Source organism: Haplochromis burtoni, unplaced genomic scaffold, assembly GCF_018398535.1.
Source record: "Haplochromis burtoni strain Fernald_Lab_line unplaced genomic scaffold, NCSU_Asbu1 Contig_152, whole genome shotgun sequence".
NCBI classification, from domain to species: Eukaryota; Metazoa; Chordata; class Actinopteri; order Cichliformes; family Cichlidae; genus Haplochromis; species Haplochromis burtoni.
The window spans coordinates 337,473-354,510 of NW_024582513.1; the positions used below are offsets into that span (position 1 = coordinate 337,473).

General features: G+C 37.8%; 2 protein-coding genes across 2 annotated transcripts in view; both read left to right on the forward strand.

Annotated features, from left to right (window-relative positions):
• The window catches only part of stip1 (stress-induced phosphoprotein 1), a gene marked incomplete in the record, with an annotated part of 8,280 nt that extends 5,787 nt beyond the window's left edge, over nt 1-2,493 (forward strand). Inside the window, 5 exon segments of the mRNA XM_014336686.2 lie at nt 23-147; nt 249-285; nt 400-503; nt 807-979; nt 1,067-2,493. Of these exon segments, the coding sequence (XP_014192172.1) occupies nt 23-147; nt 249-285; nt 400-503; nt 807-979; nt 1,067-1,139 (512 nt within the window).
• A 116-nt stretch (nt 2,494-2,609) lies between these two features.
• On the forward strand, nt 2,610-16,682 carry rps6ka4 (ribosomal protein S6 kinase, polypeptide 4). Its single transcript, XM_005931971.3, has 18 exons — nt 2,610-3,875; nt 5,185-5,256; nt 5,755-5,822; nt 6,233-6,383; nt 6,592-6,707; nt 7,921-8,028; nt 8,165-8,245; nt 8,581-8,684; nt 9,385-9,535; nt 9,635-9,796; nt 9,975-10,100; nt 11,728-11,861; nt 11,998-12,091; nt 12,199-12,369; nt 13,658-13,849; nt 13,930-14,089; nt 14,189-14,352; nt 14,448-16,682. Exons 1-18 carry the CDS (start codon nt 3,788-3,790, stop codon nt 14,658-14,660), a joined length of 2,355 nt encoding a protein of 784 aa, XP_005932033.1. The 5' UTR covers nt 2,610-3,787; the 3' UTR covers nt 14,661-16,682.
• The last annotated feature ends 356 nt before the right edge of the window (nt 16,683-17,038 follow it).

Consider the following 17,038-nt stretch of genomic DNA (forward strand, 5'->3'; position numbering starts at 1 on the left):
GCTTGTCTTTTCTTTTTCACAGGAGACTACCCCTTAGCCATGAAACATTACACTGAGGCCATCAAGAGAAACCCTAATGATGCCAAACTCTTCAGTAACAGAGCTGCCTGCTACACAAAGCTGCTGGAGTTTCAGCTTGCCCTGAAGGTATAGCACATCCTTCCTGAGTAGGAGTTCATGTGAATCTAATGTAATTTATGCATACCTCTGCATTTAAGACTAACCATGAGAATCTTTTATCTTGTCAGGATTGTGAAGAGTGCATCAAACTAGAGCCCACCTTCAGTGAGTAATAACTTTTATATTAGTTACATTTTTGCCTTTTTGCCTGAACTGTATCATCTAGAATTATGTCAGTTTATTGTAATTTTACAAATAGTTTATGACATTTGTTCACAGTAAAGGGCTACACACGTAAAGGAGCTGCTCTGGAGGCCATGAAAGACTATTCCAAAGCTATGGATGCATACCAGAAGGCTCTAGAGCTTGACTCTTCCTCAAAGGTATTTTACAGGATATTATACGCTTCAAAAAATGTGGACTTGAGTAGAAAAGATATCTCAGAAAAGATTTTTTTTTTCTCTATACTTGTGCTACATGTTTGCTGGTTGACACAGTAGTTAGTTGTCCAATCACTTTTGAATCAAAAAGAATTGATTACATTTTTTTAACTAAACAGATTTGTGTGTTGGAAATGTGAAGAGAGCAGACTGATGAATGAAATGTGGTAATGTCAGATATAACTGTATTTCTAATGCGTGAACAGTGAGCGACAAAAGACTGAATTGAATTCTTTCCACTTTCAGGAAGCCTCAGAAGGCATTCAGCGCTGCATGGTAAGTCAGGCCATGAGGAATGACAGCCCTGAGGAAGTGAAGAAAAGGGCCATGGCTGATCCAGAGGTGCAGCAAATTATGTCTGACCCAGCCATGCGTATGATCCTTGAGCAGATGCAGAAGGACCCACAGGCCCTTAGCGAGTAAGTTTGACAGCTTTACCTCCAATGCTGTTTGCATTTTAACTGTATAGTACAGATTTGTAGTAATTTTGTTTGTTTGTTTTTCAGCCACTTAAAGAATCCAGTTATTGCTCAGAAGATACAGAAACTCATCGATGTTGGACTGATAGCCATTCGTTAATGGGAGACATGAGCCACAGCTGTTAAACCCTCCAAAATGAAACTTCTTTTACTTATTCTTTCTTTCTTTTTCTTTTTTTTTTCCTCTTTCTTTTTCTTTGCCTTCAAATCCAACATATTATTTTCCTGTTCTCACTAAGACTGTATGTGTTTGGTTTATTTTTTTTTTTATATATTTTTTTTTTATAAAGTTTCACAAGTTTAAAATTGTTTTGATCAAAGCAAGTTTCATCTGGAAAGCTTCAGACTCCAGATAACTTTAAGAAAAGAAATCGGATTCATGTGTACGGGTGTTTTTAATACATCTAAAAAATAATAATAATAAAACGATGCAGTACACCGTCATGTTCAGTGTTTAAAGGGCAAATCCATCCTCAGGCTTTTCTCATTTTCCTAGTGGTTCATGATTTAAAGACAGCAGAAAAGAGAAGAGTAAAAATCACTCCAAATAATGATTATAATGTGCAGCACATCTCAAATTGAAGTTGTCCCTGACCTTTGTATTGTCAACTTTAAGGTTTAATTAAATACGGTGCTTTTATGTTGAAACGCCAAATTCGCATTCCTTGGCGCTTCCTCTTCTGGTCATTTCCTACACCTCAAGTGCAAAGTTTAATCCAATCCCTTTTAACACCTAAATGCACGTGTGAGACTCTTAAAAACATATTAAACGTTATTATGATTTGGACGCGTATCATCTACAGCTGTCTCTAAGCAACAGCACAATTTAGTCATTAGATTGGAACAGATGGTGATTAAGTGTAAATGGATTTTAAAGATGGTCTGAATGTGATAGTTAAAGGGTGGATTTACCTTTCAGTGCTAGCACATGCTGGATGAGTGTGTTGACTTGTGCGTTAACTTAGATTAACCCCATTGCACCCTGTCACAACTTGCTAATGTGCATCACACCCAGCAAAGTCGTTTTGTTTTATCTTTGCACATACTGCTGTTACATGTCCTCTCTGTGACAGCTCAGCTTTTTTTTTTTTCTTTTTTTCTTTTCAGAGGAAAGACAAGTTATACTTCTAACTAACATTCTGCCACAATTTTGCCAATTTGTGGCTTCAGATACCTCAAAGTTACAACATTGTCATAGTATCTTTGTGCTACGGTTTCCAAGAGGGACTCAAATATTCTATTGTAATGCCTTTTGTTTCCACACATACACAGTAGAATAATAAAATGTAGTTATTTGTGCAGCACAGCAACGAAATAGGGCATTTCTATCATTCAAGTCCCCATTGTAATCATAAAGTACACACATCTCACATGATGTAAACAGAATTGTCCATGGAAGTGTAATGTACTAATGGAAACCAGTTGTACTGTGAAATATACAGTATCTGAATGTATCTTGAAAGGAAGTGGTGGCTTTTTTTCATGACGCTGAGTCGGCAGATGGGTAGACCTACAGTTTCAATACCTTGCACTACTTGCATACCAGTGATAGATAAAATGACTGATCTAGACCCCTGTGAATTTAGGTATAAAATAAGATTTAAACGTACAGAGACATAGGCATTAGTAGCATGCTGGAAAATGTTTTATTTTTTTTTCTAAAGGAAGACTAAGTGTGGCAGAACAAATGAAAAGCATAAACATTAGTAGATTTTTTTTTTTTTAATTAATGGAGAGAAAACATTTGACATTTGTTGTAACTACTGGGCAAAACTTCAGCTAGTGTTTGTGGCACAGAATTGCCAGATTTCGTTGAGCTCTTGAGCAATCTCGCTCCGCCCACTCCAGTAGTTCACGTGACTGACCGTCGCCCAGGTTGTGTCGGAAGCATCCTGGTGTTAGCAGTTTGCTAGGCGCTGACAAAAATTATAAAGTGAGATGTAAAAATTTTCATAATGGACGAATATATTAGTTGGTGACTACTGGTGACAAAGAAGACAAAGAACTACCCAAACTGGCCTTTTCCAACATGGTCAGTTCGCTGGTAGTTGAAGAGGCCAGTTAACACTGCTAACAAAACACCAGCGGTTAGCTAACGTTCAAACTTTGACGGACAAATGCAGTCATTTGCTAGTTAGCTGCTACCGCTACCCTGCCAATTTACTACCACACCAGCTGGCTAGGTAACACGTCTTGTTATTATACGGTAGTTAGCGTTGAAGCTGTTTACACACCGACTATAACGCGTTGTTTCGACCAGTCGCTTATATAACCGAAGGTTTAACGTTATTACCAATTAACGTCAGCTAACTTATGAATAATGACTAGTTATTTAGCTAATGCTAACATTAGCAACTTAAACTGTTAGTTAAATTTCAACTGCAGATAACACTTACAGTTACTCAGACTACGTAATTAATACCGACGATCATTGACACAGTAACGGGAAAAAAAACAACATCTTCTAAGTAGCAGGAATCTGAATCTTCTTTCTGATTGATTTCGACCAATCACATGAGATAAATAATGCCAAACACCAGGATGCCAAACGAGTGGGGATTAAGGTTTGGGCAACAGCATTGTCTGGAATACAGCTGTCCGCTCATTTTGATAATCCTTGTCTCCTTCACAATGCAGCCACAGTAGATTGTTTTAACTGCTGAGTGTAAAACGCAAAATCTCGTAAATAAGAAAACACCAGACAAACCAATTTCATCGCAAAGTCTGTAGTCCACTTTTCTTTAAAATATGTCTGGGGACGCATCTGATAGTAGTGAAGACTCTGATGGAAAAACAAATGAAAGGGCCTGTACTGTCAAGCACCAAATCACCAATGGTAAGTCAGTCATATTGTCTGTTATCACTGTATGTAATCATAATCATAACCATAGCCACAAAGGAAACATCTGTGTACTGTAATTCATCTCATCATTTAAATAACACCGCACGAATGCAGTTTGTTCCTTTTTTGATGTGCTGGTTCAACCCCACAGCTAACATCACCACATCAGTTTTTTTTTTCTGTAAAACGTTTATCCGATTTTAAAATACTTTTCCTTTTCCATATATATGTGTATATATATGTGGGCTGTACAATATATTCACACACTGGAGTTCCATTATATTAAAGTTATAAAGCAGCGAAATATAATGTAACCAAAAATGTTTCTCTAAACATACTCCATTTAAATGAAAAAAAAAAATCAGTTTTCTTTGATATTACTTTGTTACATTTCTTTCAGATTTTTCTTTGATTTGTGTAACATTGCTTTGTGATCTGGTTTAGCTATTTGCTAAGCTTTTGTGTGAATGTGTGTTTGTTTTGAGGCTGAGGGGCATGTGAAAAGTCTATAGTGTACAGAAACAATAAAATCATCTTAGACTTTAATAAACTTAAAATAGATTGTTTGGGGGGCATTAGAAATTAACGGGCCAAAATTTTTCAAGATTGTAAGATTGTAAGATTCAAGATTATCAATATTTTTGCTTTAATATGAAAAATATTTTTTGTTCTGTAAAGACTGTCGTGTTACTTGCTTTTAATCAATCTAGGTCACCTAGCTTGCATTAGAGACTAAAGAACAGAATTTGTCATAAGTTTTTAATGGACAATGCACCTGTCATTGAATTGATTTTAGAGTGTAAATTTACAAAGAAAAATCCTCACAGATAAAATCTAATAAATCAGAGAATTGCTGTTGTACTCTCCCTCCAAGAGTAGTAAAGTCAAGCTGTAAATGTGGCTGTAGTGTAATAAACAGTGTGAGTGGATGTTTTTCACCAGCTGTCACAGGTGAAGTGAAGTGATCTGCTTAGTGGCTCACTGGATAGATTGTAGATTTTAAGTAGAGCAACCTTTTAATCTATAGAGAGGGTACATCAAAGTGCATTCATGGATTATAACACAAGAAAAGGCACATTGGTAAAGCATTTGCTAATATCAAGACATATGGTATGTCTTTTTGTATTTTAATATACTTGGGAAAAACCAGCCAGAAAAGTACACCACTTTATTTGTGTAGAAAGCTTCCCTTAAAAGATAGAGCTCAGTGTGGCTTGTCTTTTTTAAAACAAAAACTTGAACAGAAATAGAAATGTAAACACTGTTCTTGTCTTTTGTCTTTTATTTTTCTTTCTACCACTAGCTAACTTCACAGGTCACACTGAAAGAGTCGGCATGGAGAACTTTGAGCTGCTGAAGGTCTTGGGCACTGGAGGTAAGGATCTGCATGTAGCACTGAATAGAATGAAATGAAGATGAAGCTGTTGTCAAAGGTCAAGTACTGGTATGAGATATACTTAAAGCAGACTTGGTTGATTCCCCTGGCTTGGATAGTATTTTGAAGGCAAAGTGTTTATAATTGATATTTGTAGCTTGTAAGTTAAAATGTTTCATGTCATTTATATCCTCATTTAAATGTTACAGCATGAAAAATATCTGATGATTAACAGGGAATCCATATGCTGTTGATGTTACTGATTAGCTACAGGAGATCCTGATGGCTATTTCCATCAACAAATGAACACCTAATTAAATTTAATGAGTGAGAATGATTCAGATTTCTGCAGATTTGATTAATCTTGCCGCCTGTTCACCGAGTATTTATGTCTTGAAGTGGAAACCATCTCTTTTAGGCACAATCCGATGGTGTATCTGTGTTTGCTGTGTTTGCTTGTTTACCATCAGTAGTAATTTTCAATATTTGTTTGTCTAGCTTACGGGAAAGTGTTTTTGGTCAGGAAGAACAGCGGCCATGATGTGAGCCAGCTCTATGCTATGAAGGTAATTTTATTAGTGTTGTAATTCAATGAATGTACATTTTAAAGCAGGTTTTTTAGCTAAAAATGTAAATTACTAGTCTGTGCTTTAAAATAAGTCATTAATTATGATTTTATTAACATTTTATAACCATTTTGTGTAAAATGTAAATGAGTTGGCTAATTATCTAAAGCCAATATTAGATTAAACATGGTACAGTGACAGCACATCAGATGTTAAAACCAAGAAATGATCTTTTTTTTTTTTCCATTTTATTTTCTGGTTTTGGATTTGATGCAAGCCGTTGGGTTGTATAATGTCCTTCTCTTGGACATGATTGCAGCATGTTGCAACATACCCCAAAGCGAAGTGTCATTCACTGAAAGTTCACGGAAGGAATGGAGAAGTTTAATTTATTTTGGTCACTGCCCTAGGTGTTAAAGAAAGCAGCTATTGTTCAGAAGGCAAAGACAACAGAACATACTCGCACTGAGAGACAAGTCCTGGAGCACATCCGCCAGTCTCCCTTCCTGGTTACTCTTCACTATGCCTTTCAGACTCAGAGCAAACTACATCTCATCCTGGGTGAGGCACCGGGGTGGGACACTGGGAAAAATGTACCAAATATAGAGAACTCTTCTCTCTTGAAACACTGAAGGTCTTCTTTATGTTTCTGTCTTATACTGTATGTGTTTTTGTTGGCATTTCTTTTTTGGACAATGTGTGTTTGTGTAGTTCTTTGTATTATGTCTATTCAAGCTCCCTGTGTATTTGTCTGTGTGTGTGAGTACAGACTATGTGAGCGGTGGGGAGATGTTCACTCATTTGTACCAGCGGGATCACTTTCCAGAAGAGGCAGTACGGATTTATATTGGAGAAATAATTCTGGCTCTAGAACACTTGCACAAGGTGAGGATTATTGTTTCCAGTTTTTACACATGCTAGAGTTATTTCTTTAATTTTGGCTAGAGCCTGCTGCTTACACAAACTAAGCATTTTAGCGATATGATACTTTTCATAGAATTGGGGTTGTGAGGCCAGAGACGCAACCCCAACTTACTCCTATTTTAAGCTCTAGGTTGTGGTCTTTTAGCTCTGGTTTCATCAAAACAAGCTGATGGTTAAAGAAGTAAGCCTTTCATCTGTTAAGCATTTAACTTTATTCACCAGATTAATGTTACGTTAGCTCCATAAACACTAGGTTGCGTTCACATTGTTGTATACAGATTGATAAAGTCAGCAGTATTGTGTTTCTGTGTATACATGACACATGCTGCTTTCTCTGCTCAGATAATACTGCTTTTAAAGTGAATGACATCAGTAAATTTTCATTGTGTAAACGGTCTGTTGAAGCCAGCAATATTATGCACCCCATGTCTGAAAAGAGCTTTTGTCATTTAGTGTTGAACAGGAAGTCTGAGTTTCTTTATTGTGAGAAATATTCTGAAGCTCATGGAAGTGGTTTCCTAATGATGTTTCACAGCTACTTTAGTTTTAGATTTAGCTTTAAAGTAGGTGTGCACCAGTGGCCTTAAATGATACTCATGACTTCTTTGAGTAGTTACACAAACCACTACATGGAGGGTGCTTGGGTGCATTTTCAAGGTCCTTTTTAAAACATAACGAGTGTGTTCTTGAGGGTTTTATTTGGAAGCATTTCAGCCATCTCTTTGTAAATTATGACCTTCACTAGGTATCCTAAGATCACATTGCAGCACTTAAGTTATGAGATAGTGGATTTGTGTTTAAATTAGTGTCCAAAGAAATTGTCCAGCCACATTGGCTGAAAATCCTGCAGACATTCATGAGTCGTTCCTTTTATAAATAATATCAAATAAAAGCATTTTAACAACAGCAACTTTGGGCACTAGTATTTCCTGCATTATAGGCTTGCTGTTGTTTGGACAGTTATTTGTTTTGACACATTTTGGGATTAGGACCCCTAGCTGGGATTAGAAAATGCTGTGATTACTAAAAAATAACAGATACATAAGTGGCCACTTTTTCCTTTTTTGGTTGTAAAAATGTTTTTAGGGTTTCTCTGTTTGCACTGCCTGCTGTCTCTGTTCACAAATTACAGCTTTTAACATGAATGCCACTGGTAAATTTTCATTGTGTACAGCTTGGGATTGTGTACCGAGACATCAAATTGGAAAACATTCTTCTAGACAGTGATGGCCATGTGGTATTGACAGATTTTGGGCTCAGCAAAGAGTTTCTGGAAGAAGATGTAAGTAAATCTAAAACTACAGTGTGAGCATAGCAATGTGTACATGTAAATAATACCTGGGGTGTTTAACTGTTACCACAATCCAAACTGAAATACATTTTTTTTTTTAAGTATGCTTGTTTTCTGATCATCACAGAAGGGGAGGACCTACTCTTTCTGTGGCACCATTGAGTACATGGCTCCTGAAATCATCAGAGGGAAATCAGGACATGGCAAGGTAAAAAAAAAAAAGAATAACAAGGGAGAAAATGCAGGTTTTGGTGTTAAGATCATCGGTTATTTGAAAGATTTTGAATGGTCACATATTGTGCACAAAATAATATTTAAATTAATGTTTATATTTACATGTATCAGTGTACGGGGAAGGCTTAAACATTTAACACTACAGATGCTTTAAGACTCATGACTTTGGGCCAGTGTGGTGAATCAAAGATGACATTAATATCTTTGTTATGGAAGGCAGTACTGCCTCAAAAAACCCACCTTTAAATAATTCACAGTGAAAATTCCTTGTCCTCTTTATTGTGCTTTTCAAGCTGTATTCTGCTTCAGTCAGTAGATTGGTGGAGTCTTGGGATCCTGATGTTTGAGTTGCTGACAGGTGCGTCTCCTTTTACCCTGGAGGGAGAGAGGAACTCCCAAAGCGAGGTGTCAAAGTAAGTACTGCACAATCCCATCTCCATAAATCATCTGCCTGGCCCTTCTTAACTCATTCAAATTGTCTCTGTTATTAGCTGTGTTTTACTAATAAATGAACCCATCGGCTGATGCTGATTTTATGGGAGTGAAAAAGAATTGGCCTGGAGTTGGGGACCCCTGAGTTAGAGGAACATAGGATCCTATATCAGATAAGAATGGGACAATATTCATCTCTTCTATGTGCTATTGTGAATAAAATATGGGTTTATGAAATTCAGCATTTATATTTAGCTCATCCCAAGTTTTTCTAAATTTGCGTTGTGTATTATTGACTGACATTCTTTACATTGTAAAGAATGTATATAGAAAAGGAAAACATGAAGGTCATTGCTGATGAAGTTTCCACAACAGCAGTTCAGAAACTAGTTGCTCAGAAACTAGTTGCTCAAACTGTGATGTGTTTTCTGTTTGCGACACTTTCAGTGCTGCTGAAACAGTACTGAGAGTGTTGTAAACAATAGAGTTAGTGGCAGCTTTGCTGGGCAAAGTATGTGATGCCACAATTTCTGCATGATCCCAAGAATAATTTTGTGCCTTATGTTGTGTAAAAAATCTTATCGGCCATTATTGGAGGAGCATGAATGTTGACACAGTTGTATTCTTGTCCATTGTTTCTGTATGTTAGCAAAATGTTTATATCTTCACTTTGCCCTTCAGACGTATTTTGCGCTGTGACCCGCCGTTTCCCTCTATGATTGGACCCATTGCTCAGGATCTGCTGAAAAAGTTGTTGGTGAAAGATCCCCACAAGAGGCTGGGATCTGGACCGCGGGGGGCTGAAGATATCAAGGCACATCCTTTCTTCAAGGTCCAATGTCCCTTAACTGTCTATCACTTAAACATCTTTTCCCCTGTAACCTCAGTTCATTCATCTGTAACTCTTTCATTCTCCTTTTCTGCCTCACAGGGACTGAACTGGGATGACTTAGCACAAAAGAAGGTTGCAAGTCCATTCAAGCCAGAGCTGAAGAGCGAACTCGATGTGGGGAACTTTGCAGAGGAATTCACTGGGATGGATCCTGTTTATTCTCCAGCCAGCACACCCCCGAGCACAGATCGTCTGTTCCAGGTCAGTCATCATCACCTCCACACTGATTCTATCAAATGTTTCTACAAACATGACCTGTAAGCATTATTTAACTTTACAATCTGAAAAGTGCAACAAGTGCTTGTTAATAAGTAAAGGCTGTAATAATTCTTCAGTGAGCTACATCATAGTTACACCTAACACATCTCCTCTGTTTTAGGGCTATTCTTTCATTGCACCCTCCATCTTGTTCAATAAGAACGCAGTCATGGGAGACTTTGTTGAAACCCAAATTGGTGCTGACCGACCAGCTTCTGCTTCTGTCCAACGCAGCGCAATGTTACAGGTATGATCTGTATGGGTGTTTTCAAATAATTCTGTGATATGTTTGGTTTCAGGACTGTTTGTTAACAGAAAAGAAGGAAAAGAGCAGGAGAAGCTAAATTATTAACTGAAGTTGGCTTGTTTTATCTGACAGGATGCTTTGTATTATTAAATACTATTCAAGACACTTTGTACTGATCTCGGTAAACAGCACAAAAATCTATTTGGAACAGAAAAAGTTTGTCAGTCTGTCTAGTTGACATTTATCACCTGCGTGTGAAAGGTGTCAGACTCAACTCAGCAATATTTTTAGCTCGTCTTTTAAAAAAATGTTCCAAAATCTTCCAGAAGTCAAAGAAATTCGCAGCTATTACTTTATGTTATTAGATTTATAAAAGATGTAAGCTGGAATTTTAAAATACTGTTGTCATCCAGATTCTAATTACAGTGATAAACAATAAATTATGTTTATATATAAGTAAAATTTCTGTGTAGGTTCTCAGTATTCCGGGTCATGGTAGTCTGTGAAGCTGGGAAAGAGAGTGAATTTAAATAGGTCGAGTCGCTTTCTTTCCAAGCTCCTTAGGCAAATGTGAAATGTATTTTTAGATCAATCCAGAATTGTTACTTCATAGTAATTCCTTCCCTGATAATAGCAGTGTAAGATATAAGGTTTATTTTTTTGTAAAGCACTACATATAAAATACTAATTAAAGCAAAACTATTATCCAAGTTATATAGTTGGGGAATTAAAAATAAAAGTATCTCTTTATATAGAGAGTGTACCCAGCTAGTGATAAATTTATACATATTACTTATTAATATATTCATGTAAGAGGCACAATTTAAAGTGGATCTACTGTGCTCCTGCTCAATGATCGGACTCTCAGACTGTACTAGAGCTTTGCATATTCATATTTCGAAATAATCCTGTGTAACCTTATACTGAGCCAAGATGAGGCCCCTGAGTTTACCCACAATCTGAATAAAGCCCTTCAGTCATCTGATTGGGTTCCCGTCATAAACAGGAAGTTTGAACAGCAGATTGGTGAGCGTTCTGTGCTCACAGTCAGAGTCATGTGTTTGTCTAAGATGATGATATAAGAGATAATCTACGGATGACAATGAGTGAGCAGAAAATGCTGCCTGAAACTGAAAATTTGGAGCTATCTGAAGGCTGAGCTTTGTTCTCAAAGAAATTACTTGCACAAACGCTGACTTCATGATTTATTTGAAATTTTTGTTCTGTTTAATATAGAATACAGTGTTGTAAAGGTTTATATACAGATATGACAGAAAATTGGCAAAAACATATTATGTGGACTTTGAGGAAAGCTTACAAACAGTGCTTAACAAGCATTCCTGTTTTAGGCCAAAATGTCTCAACCAGTTTGATCTGTCTTAGGACGCAGAGTTTGATGACATGTTGTACTTTGTAAAACTTTGTGTTTTACAAAGTACAACATGTTTTATCTTTCCGAATTACTTATTCAGTTTTAAGGTATTTCTCTTTACAAATGTGGGAGCTGAATTTCAAGGTTGCTTCATGTAAAGGTCAAAGTATCCCTTTAGCTTTGCTGGGGCCATGTCTATTGCCTGAAGTATAATAATCTCCTTTGATGGCTCAATGCTATGTTTTTTTTGTTCAGGAATCCCAGTTCTTTCAGCACTATGAGCTGTGTTTTCAAGGACCACCTCTAGGCGAGGGTAGTTTCTCTGTGTGCAGGAAATGCAAACACAAGCAAACTGGCCATGAGTACGCCGTCAAGATCGTCAGCCGTAGGTGAGCAGAGATGAAATACTTCTTAGTACAGTGCTCTTTAACAGATCTGTGTCCATGTGTCAATACTTTACTGTATCACAGTACCGCTGGAACGTAAAGGTGACTGAATGCCCTTAATGTTGTCTTTCTTTGTTAGAATGGAGGCAAACACTCATAGAGAGATTGCTGCCTTGAGGCAGTGTGAGTCTCACCCCAACATCGTCAAGCTGTATGACATCTTTACTGATCAGGTAGAATGGACAATACATAGGATAAAGATAAAAATGATGTATTGGTCAATATTAAGCTACACATAAAAACATCAGCCCTCATGGCCTTCTCTGCATGTTTCTGTCAGTATCACACATATTTAGTGATGGAGCTTCTGCGAGGTGGGGAGTTGTTGGAAAGGATCAAGAGGAAGAAACTGTTTGGCGAGGCAGAGGCCAGTCAGCTGTTACAGAGCCTGGTCTCAGCTGTCAGCTTCATGCACGAGGCTGGAGTCGTACACAGAGACCTCAAACCAGAGGTGGGTGGAGATTTGATAACTTTATCATTCCTGACAATATACATATAACACGCATGTTTAAAAAGATAAAAAAAAAAAAAAAAAATCGTCTTGTAACTGGGGATCTGCTGTCTCGTATGTGAGAGATGTGTGTGACGTTATTATTTTTTCAGCATGACTTTTACATGATGTAATCCGGGTTAAAAAGGGTTTTGTTTTTTTTTTAAAAGAGAGACAGAGCAACAATCACTGATTGTCCAAAACATGGACGTTGCCATCATGATGTCACTCACTGGTTTTTGGACTGCATTTTGAAGCTTCTCCATAAATTTAATGTTTTCAAATGACAGACTGGTGTATCAACTACCATACGTGAGCAATGAACAGACACAGATATCTGCTAATTAGCCTTAAGTAGGAGAGGTAACACACTAAAAACAAATGAATTCACCAAAACTGAAGCACAAATATTATTTGTCTAATAATTCAATTTAAAATGCTCTTGAAGGCCCCAGCAGCACACACATGTAGGAGGGAGCAAGTTCAGTGACTTTAAGTGGTGCACGTGAAGCCTAGCAGACACTGATTGGCTGCTCCTTTTGTTGGACCCAAAGCAGCTGTGCCAGTAACTTCAACATTTAAATTAATAAGTTTGAAAAAAATTACAAAAATAAAATTGGAAACTGTCCACAGACGTCAAAACCACTTTTGTACCAGGCTATAAACATGTTTTCATTTAATGCTGTTTAGTTTTTTTCTAATGGAAGTCTGTCAAGGCTGAATCGTTTTAGGAGCCAGCCTCAAATTGCCGATTTAGGAACAGCAGTTTTTGGCACTTCTATGTTGGCTTAATTTTTCACCTCTGCAGGCTACTGCTCGACAACAGTGCATGATGTGACTTTTGTGGTGCTTTTCAAAATGAAAGCAGCAGATTTCACACACACACACACACACACACACACACACACACACACACACACACTCCCTTCTTAAGATGGCTGTACGGTTTAATCAACTGAAGAAGGCTTTTATATGGTGTGCATAATGATTGTGAATGAGACATGTTGGCAAATATCACCTAATAACTTTAAGATGTCTCTAGTATGGCTTTTATTTTGATGCACACCTAAAAGGATTAGAACTGTTTATTTGCACTGTCTGTTTACACATAAGTTCTGGTACATGCCAACCGGTGGTGGCTGTCATACTCGTATTTACTAATAGTCTTTACTCTGTCAGGAAAATTGAATCTTAATGTGTAAGTAAAATAAGAGCTGATCCTCATGGCTTTTGTTTGTTTACCTTACAGAACGTGCTGTTTGCAGATGAGGGGGAGGACGCTGTGCTGAAAGTAATAGATTTTGGATTTGCTCGCCTGTGCCCTGCAGGCAGTGCCCCCCTGCAGACTCCCTGCTTCACGCTGCAGTATGCTGCACCAGAGCTTTTCGAGAGTGCAGGATATGATAAAGCCTGTGACCTCTGGAGTCTTGGGGTCATCCTGGTAATTGAATCTGAATATGTTGATTTTTATCATAGCTCGGCTGACTGAATACTAATGACCCTTGTGTGCGTCTTTCTCAGTACACCATGCTCTCAGGCCAGGTGCCATTTCAGAGTGAGCAGCGTGGAATGACCTCATCATATGCTGCTGACATCATGCAAAAAATAAAAGAGGGGGATTTCTCATTGGATGGGGAGCCCTGGAAGGGTGTGTCAGAGGATGCCAAAGAGCTTGTTAAAGGTACTGAATATGTTTGTTCTTAGTTTGCTTTAGTTGAGATAAATGCCTGTTGAATTTCCTCTATTGCTTGCTTGTTTGTGTCTCTTTTCCTGTTTTAAGGCCTGCTAACAGTGGATCCAGAGAGCCGTCTCAAACTCTCTGATCTGAAAGAGAACAGCTGGCTTCAGGGTGGAGCATCCATGTCCACCACTCCTTTGTGCACGCCAGATGTGCTCGAGTCCAGTGGGCCCACTGTCCGCACTTATGTCAATGCTACCTACAAGGTAATAGATTGGTGTGAAAAACTTCTAAAAGGTCTCAGAAAGAATCTTAAATAAATGTATTTTATCTCACTTTTGTCGCCTTCCACTCTCACCAGGCTTTCAACCGAGGTAAGCGAGAAGGCTTCTTTCTGAAAAGTGTCGACAATGCTCCCCTTGCGAAACGACGAAAGATGAAGATGACCAGCACAGGAGTAGAGACCCGATGGAGTTCATCCTCTTCTTCTTCGTCTTCTTCCACTTCCTCCACTGCCTCTGCAACAGCATCCAAAACACAGCCAAAGCAAGCCGTGATCCCAAAGCAGAGCTAGCCTGGCAACAGAAGAGGGAGAAAGTGTTACGTGCTTGTACGGTAGCACAACGTCCTCCAGCAGTCAGTTAAAAAAAGCAAAAGCATACTGACAAATGAGAACACTGTCTTCACTTCATGTAAAATATAATTCCACTTTAACAGCTGCAGGTTTTCATTCCTAACGCTGTATTCTTTAAAAAACAAAACATGTATTTTCTGTGGTGGAAGAGGAGGCCTGACTGTCAGAAACTTTTAATACTTATTCAGTATTCACTCACTTTATTTTGGTGAGATCGCACACTAAAAGTTAAAAATGAGACATTTACCTGGTTTCACTGTGGGTAAGAAACAGTGCCTGGCTACATAGGGAAAAGGGAAAAAAGGAGCCATAAATAAGCAGAAGCCATATACAAAGCAAAATAAGTGAATACATCCATTAAGTCATTGTGAAGAGGCACACATTTGTACACGGCAAATGAACAGTCCTTCCAGTAATTTGCAGGTTTAATTCTTTGATTGTACTGCTGAGTTTTTTGCCACAAATATAATGATTAACACAAAAACTGCAGAAGTCGACACTGTGCTCTGTTAAGAGCGAGCAAGATTCAGGTGTTTGCAGAGAATGTCAAATGATCAAATGGTTTAAAAAAAAAAAAAAAAAGCAGCAAATTTCTGGAAGGATGGAGCACAGAGAGAGATTACTGTGGCGTGCAAAACCTTAAGGATTCTATAGGATGATTAATGCTGTCGGTCTTTGCAAAGAAGCTGCACCTGCAGTACACTACTCACTGTACGGATCCCACTGAACACTTTGAGGAGCTGGGATTATATGGCTCTGAAGAAGTGTTTTGATTGTGTGTCAAGATGTGTCCAACAGTAGCAGCTGTTTAAAACAAAAAAAAGACATGGAGACACAGAAGCAGACATGCAGTGGAGTGCGATTTTCATCATACTTGCTGTATATTACTCGCGCTATCGTGCCTGTCTGAAAATTTCTAGCATGCTAATCTGTTGTGATGATGGACTGTAAGAACTTTTTCTATTTTTGGTATCTTTGAGTCATTGAAAAAAAAAGTTACTTGGAGTATTTTCTGTTTTTCTACGCTACCAAGTGCAGCTCAAGTGTTTGCACGTAGATGGAAGCCAAATGTGGCTGGTGATTTTGAACGCACATCGCCTTTGTGAACTTTGAATGATTATTACAGTTTTTATTCCTGATGGTATCAAATGCGGGCGGTAGTCTGATTGCAAGGTTGATGCTCAACGATTAAGCTCATCCAGGCTGGCTTTCGTCTTTATTTTTCCACAGAAGTGATTTTAAAACATTTTATGGCTTTGAACTTCAAATTACGTTTCAGAATGAGACACCTAATTGTGACTTTTTTGGTTGTTTTTTTAAGGATGGGGGCCACCATCCTATGAGAGCTTTGTATATAATCATCATGCTTTAGAGAAAAAATAATGTATGTAATGATTTGAAATTGATCAGCTGTTTGGGTGGTATATTGTAATGTTTTTTAATGGACTTGCCTCTTTTTTTTTCTTTTTTACATGTTGCACAGTCAGTTGATCAGTTAACACACATTTCAGCTTTAAAGGTGCTTTCACTGATATTTATTACATGTAATTGATTTTAATGCTGTGGTAATGGGATTATCATAATTTGGCTCTTGTTGTGTACCAGCCCGGCGTGAATGTTGCTGTATGATAACTGAGTGGCGATGGGAGATTGGTTGTATTGATATTTCTGAACCAGATGAAGCATAATTGCAAGTTACTGTAATATTTTCTTGTTGTTGTTTGAAGCCGTTGTCTGTTTGAAGGTAACCGGTTGTTTGTTTGGTATTTTTACTTAAGAAACTGCTTTTATTGATATTGGTATTATTTGGTTGTCATAGATATTCTCTCTTCTCTTTTCCCGAGCATTATTTTACTGAGTTGCACTGTCTCTGGTGTTGTTGCTGGGATTTGTCTTTTTGCACCGCAATGTTTTTATTTTATTTTTTTGGCTGGTGCAAAATAAACATTACTTTTCAATAGATTACTGTGTGGTTTGTCTTCTCGGTGTTGTAATTGTGCTGTAATGCTTGTAATCGCAGTGCTCAGAGGGTTGGAGACCCCAAATGAGAATTTGTTCAAACATACTTCATTGTGCACGAGCCCTGATAGCACTTCTATTTGATTAAGGCTATTTTATGAATGTACCTTTTTTTGACAGAGGGAGGGAAGTGGCCAACATTCCCTCATACATCTGTGATTTAACCTCCTAGGACCTGGCGTCCACATATGTGGACATCACATTTTGGGTTATTTAGACTAAAATACTCAGTTTTGCTCTACAATGGCCTGATATCCACTTACGAGGACATTATACTGCTACTGTTCTATCAAAATTTT

Bases quoted from the DNA above. Each gene is read 5' to 3' on its own strand.
- rps6ka4 (XM_005931971.3), top strand. From the start codon at position 3,788: ATGTCTGGGGACGCATCTGATAGTAGTGAAGACTCTGATGGAAAAACA. The intron at 3,876-5,184 runs GTAAGTCAGTCA...TTCTACCACTAG, and splicing joins CAAGCACCAAATCACCAATG to CTAACTTCACAGGTCACACT. The intron at 14,090-14,188 runs GTACTGAATATG...TCCTGTTTTAAG, and splicing joins TGCCAAAGAGCTTGTTAAAG to GCCTGCTAACAGTGGATCCA.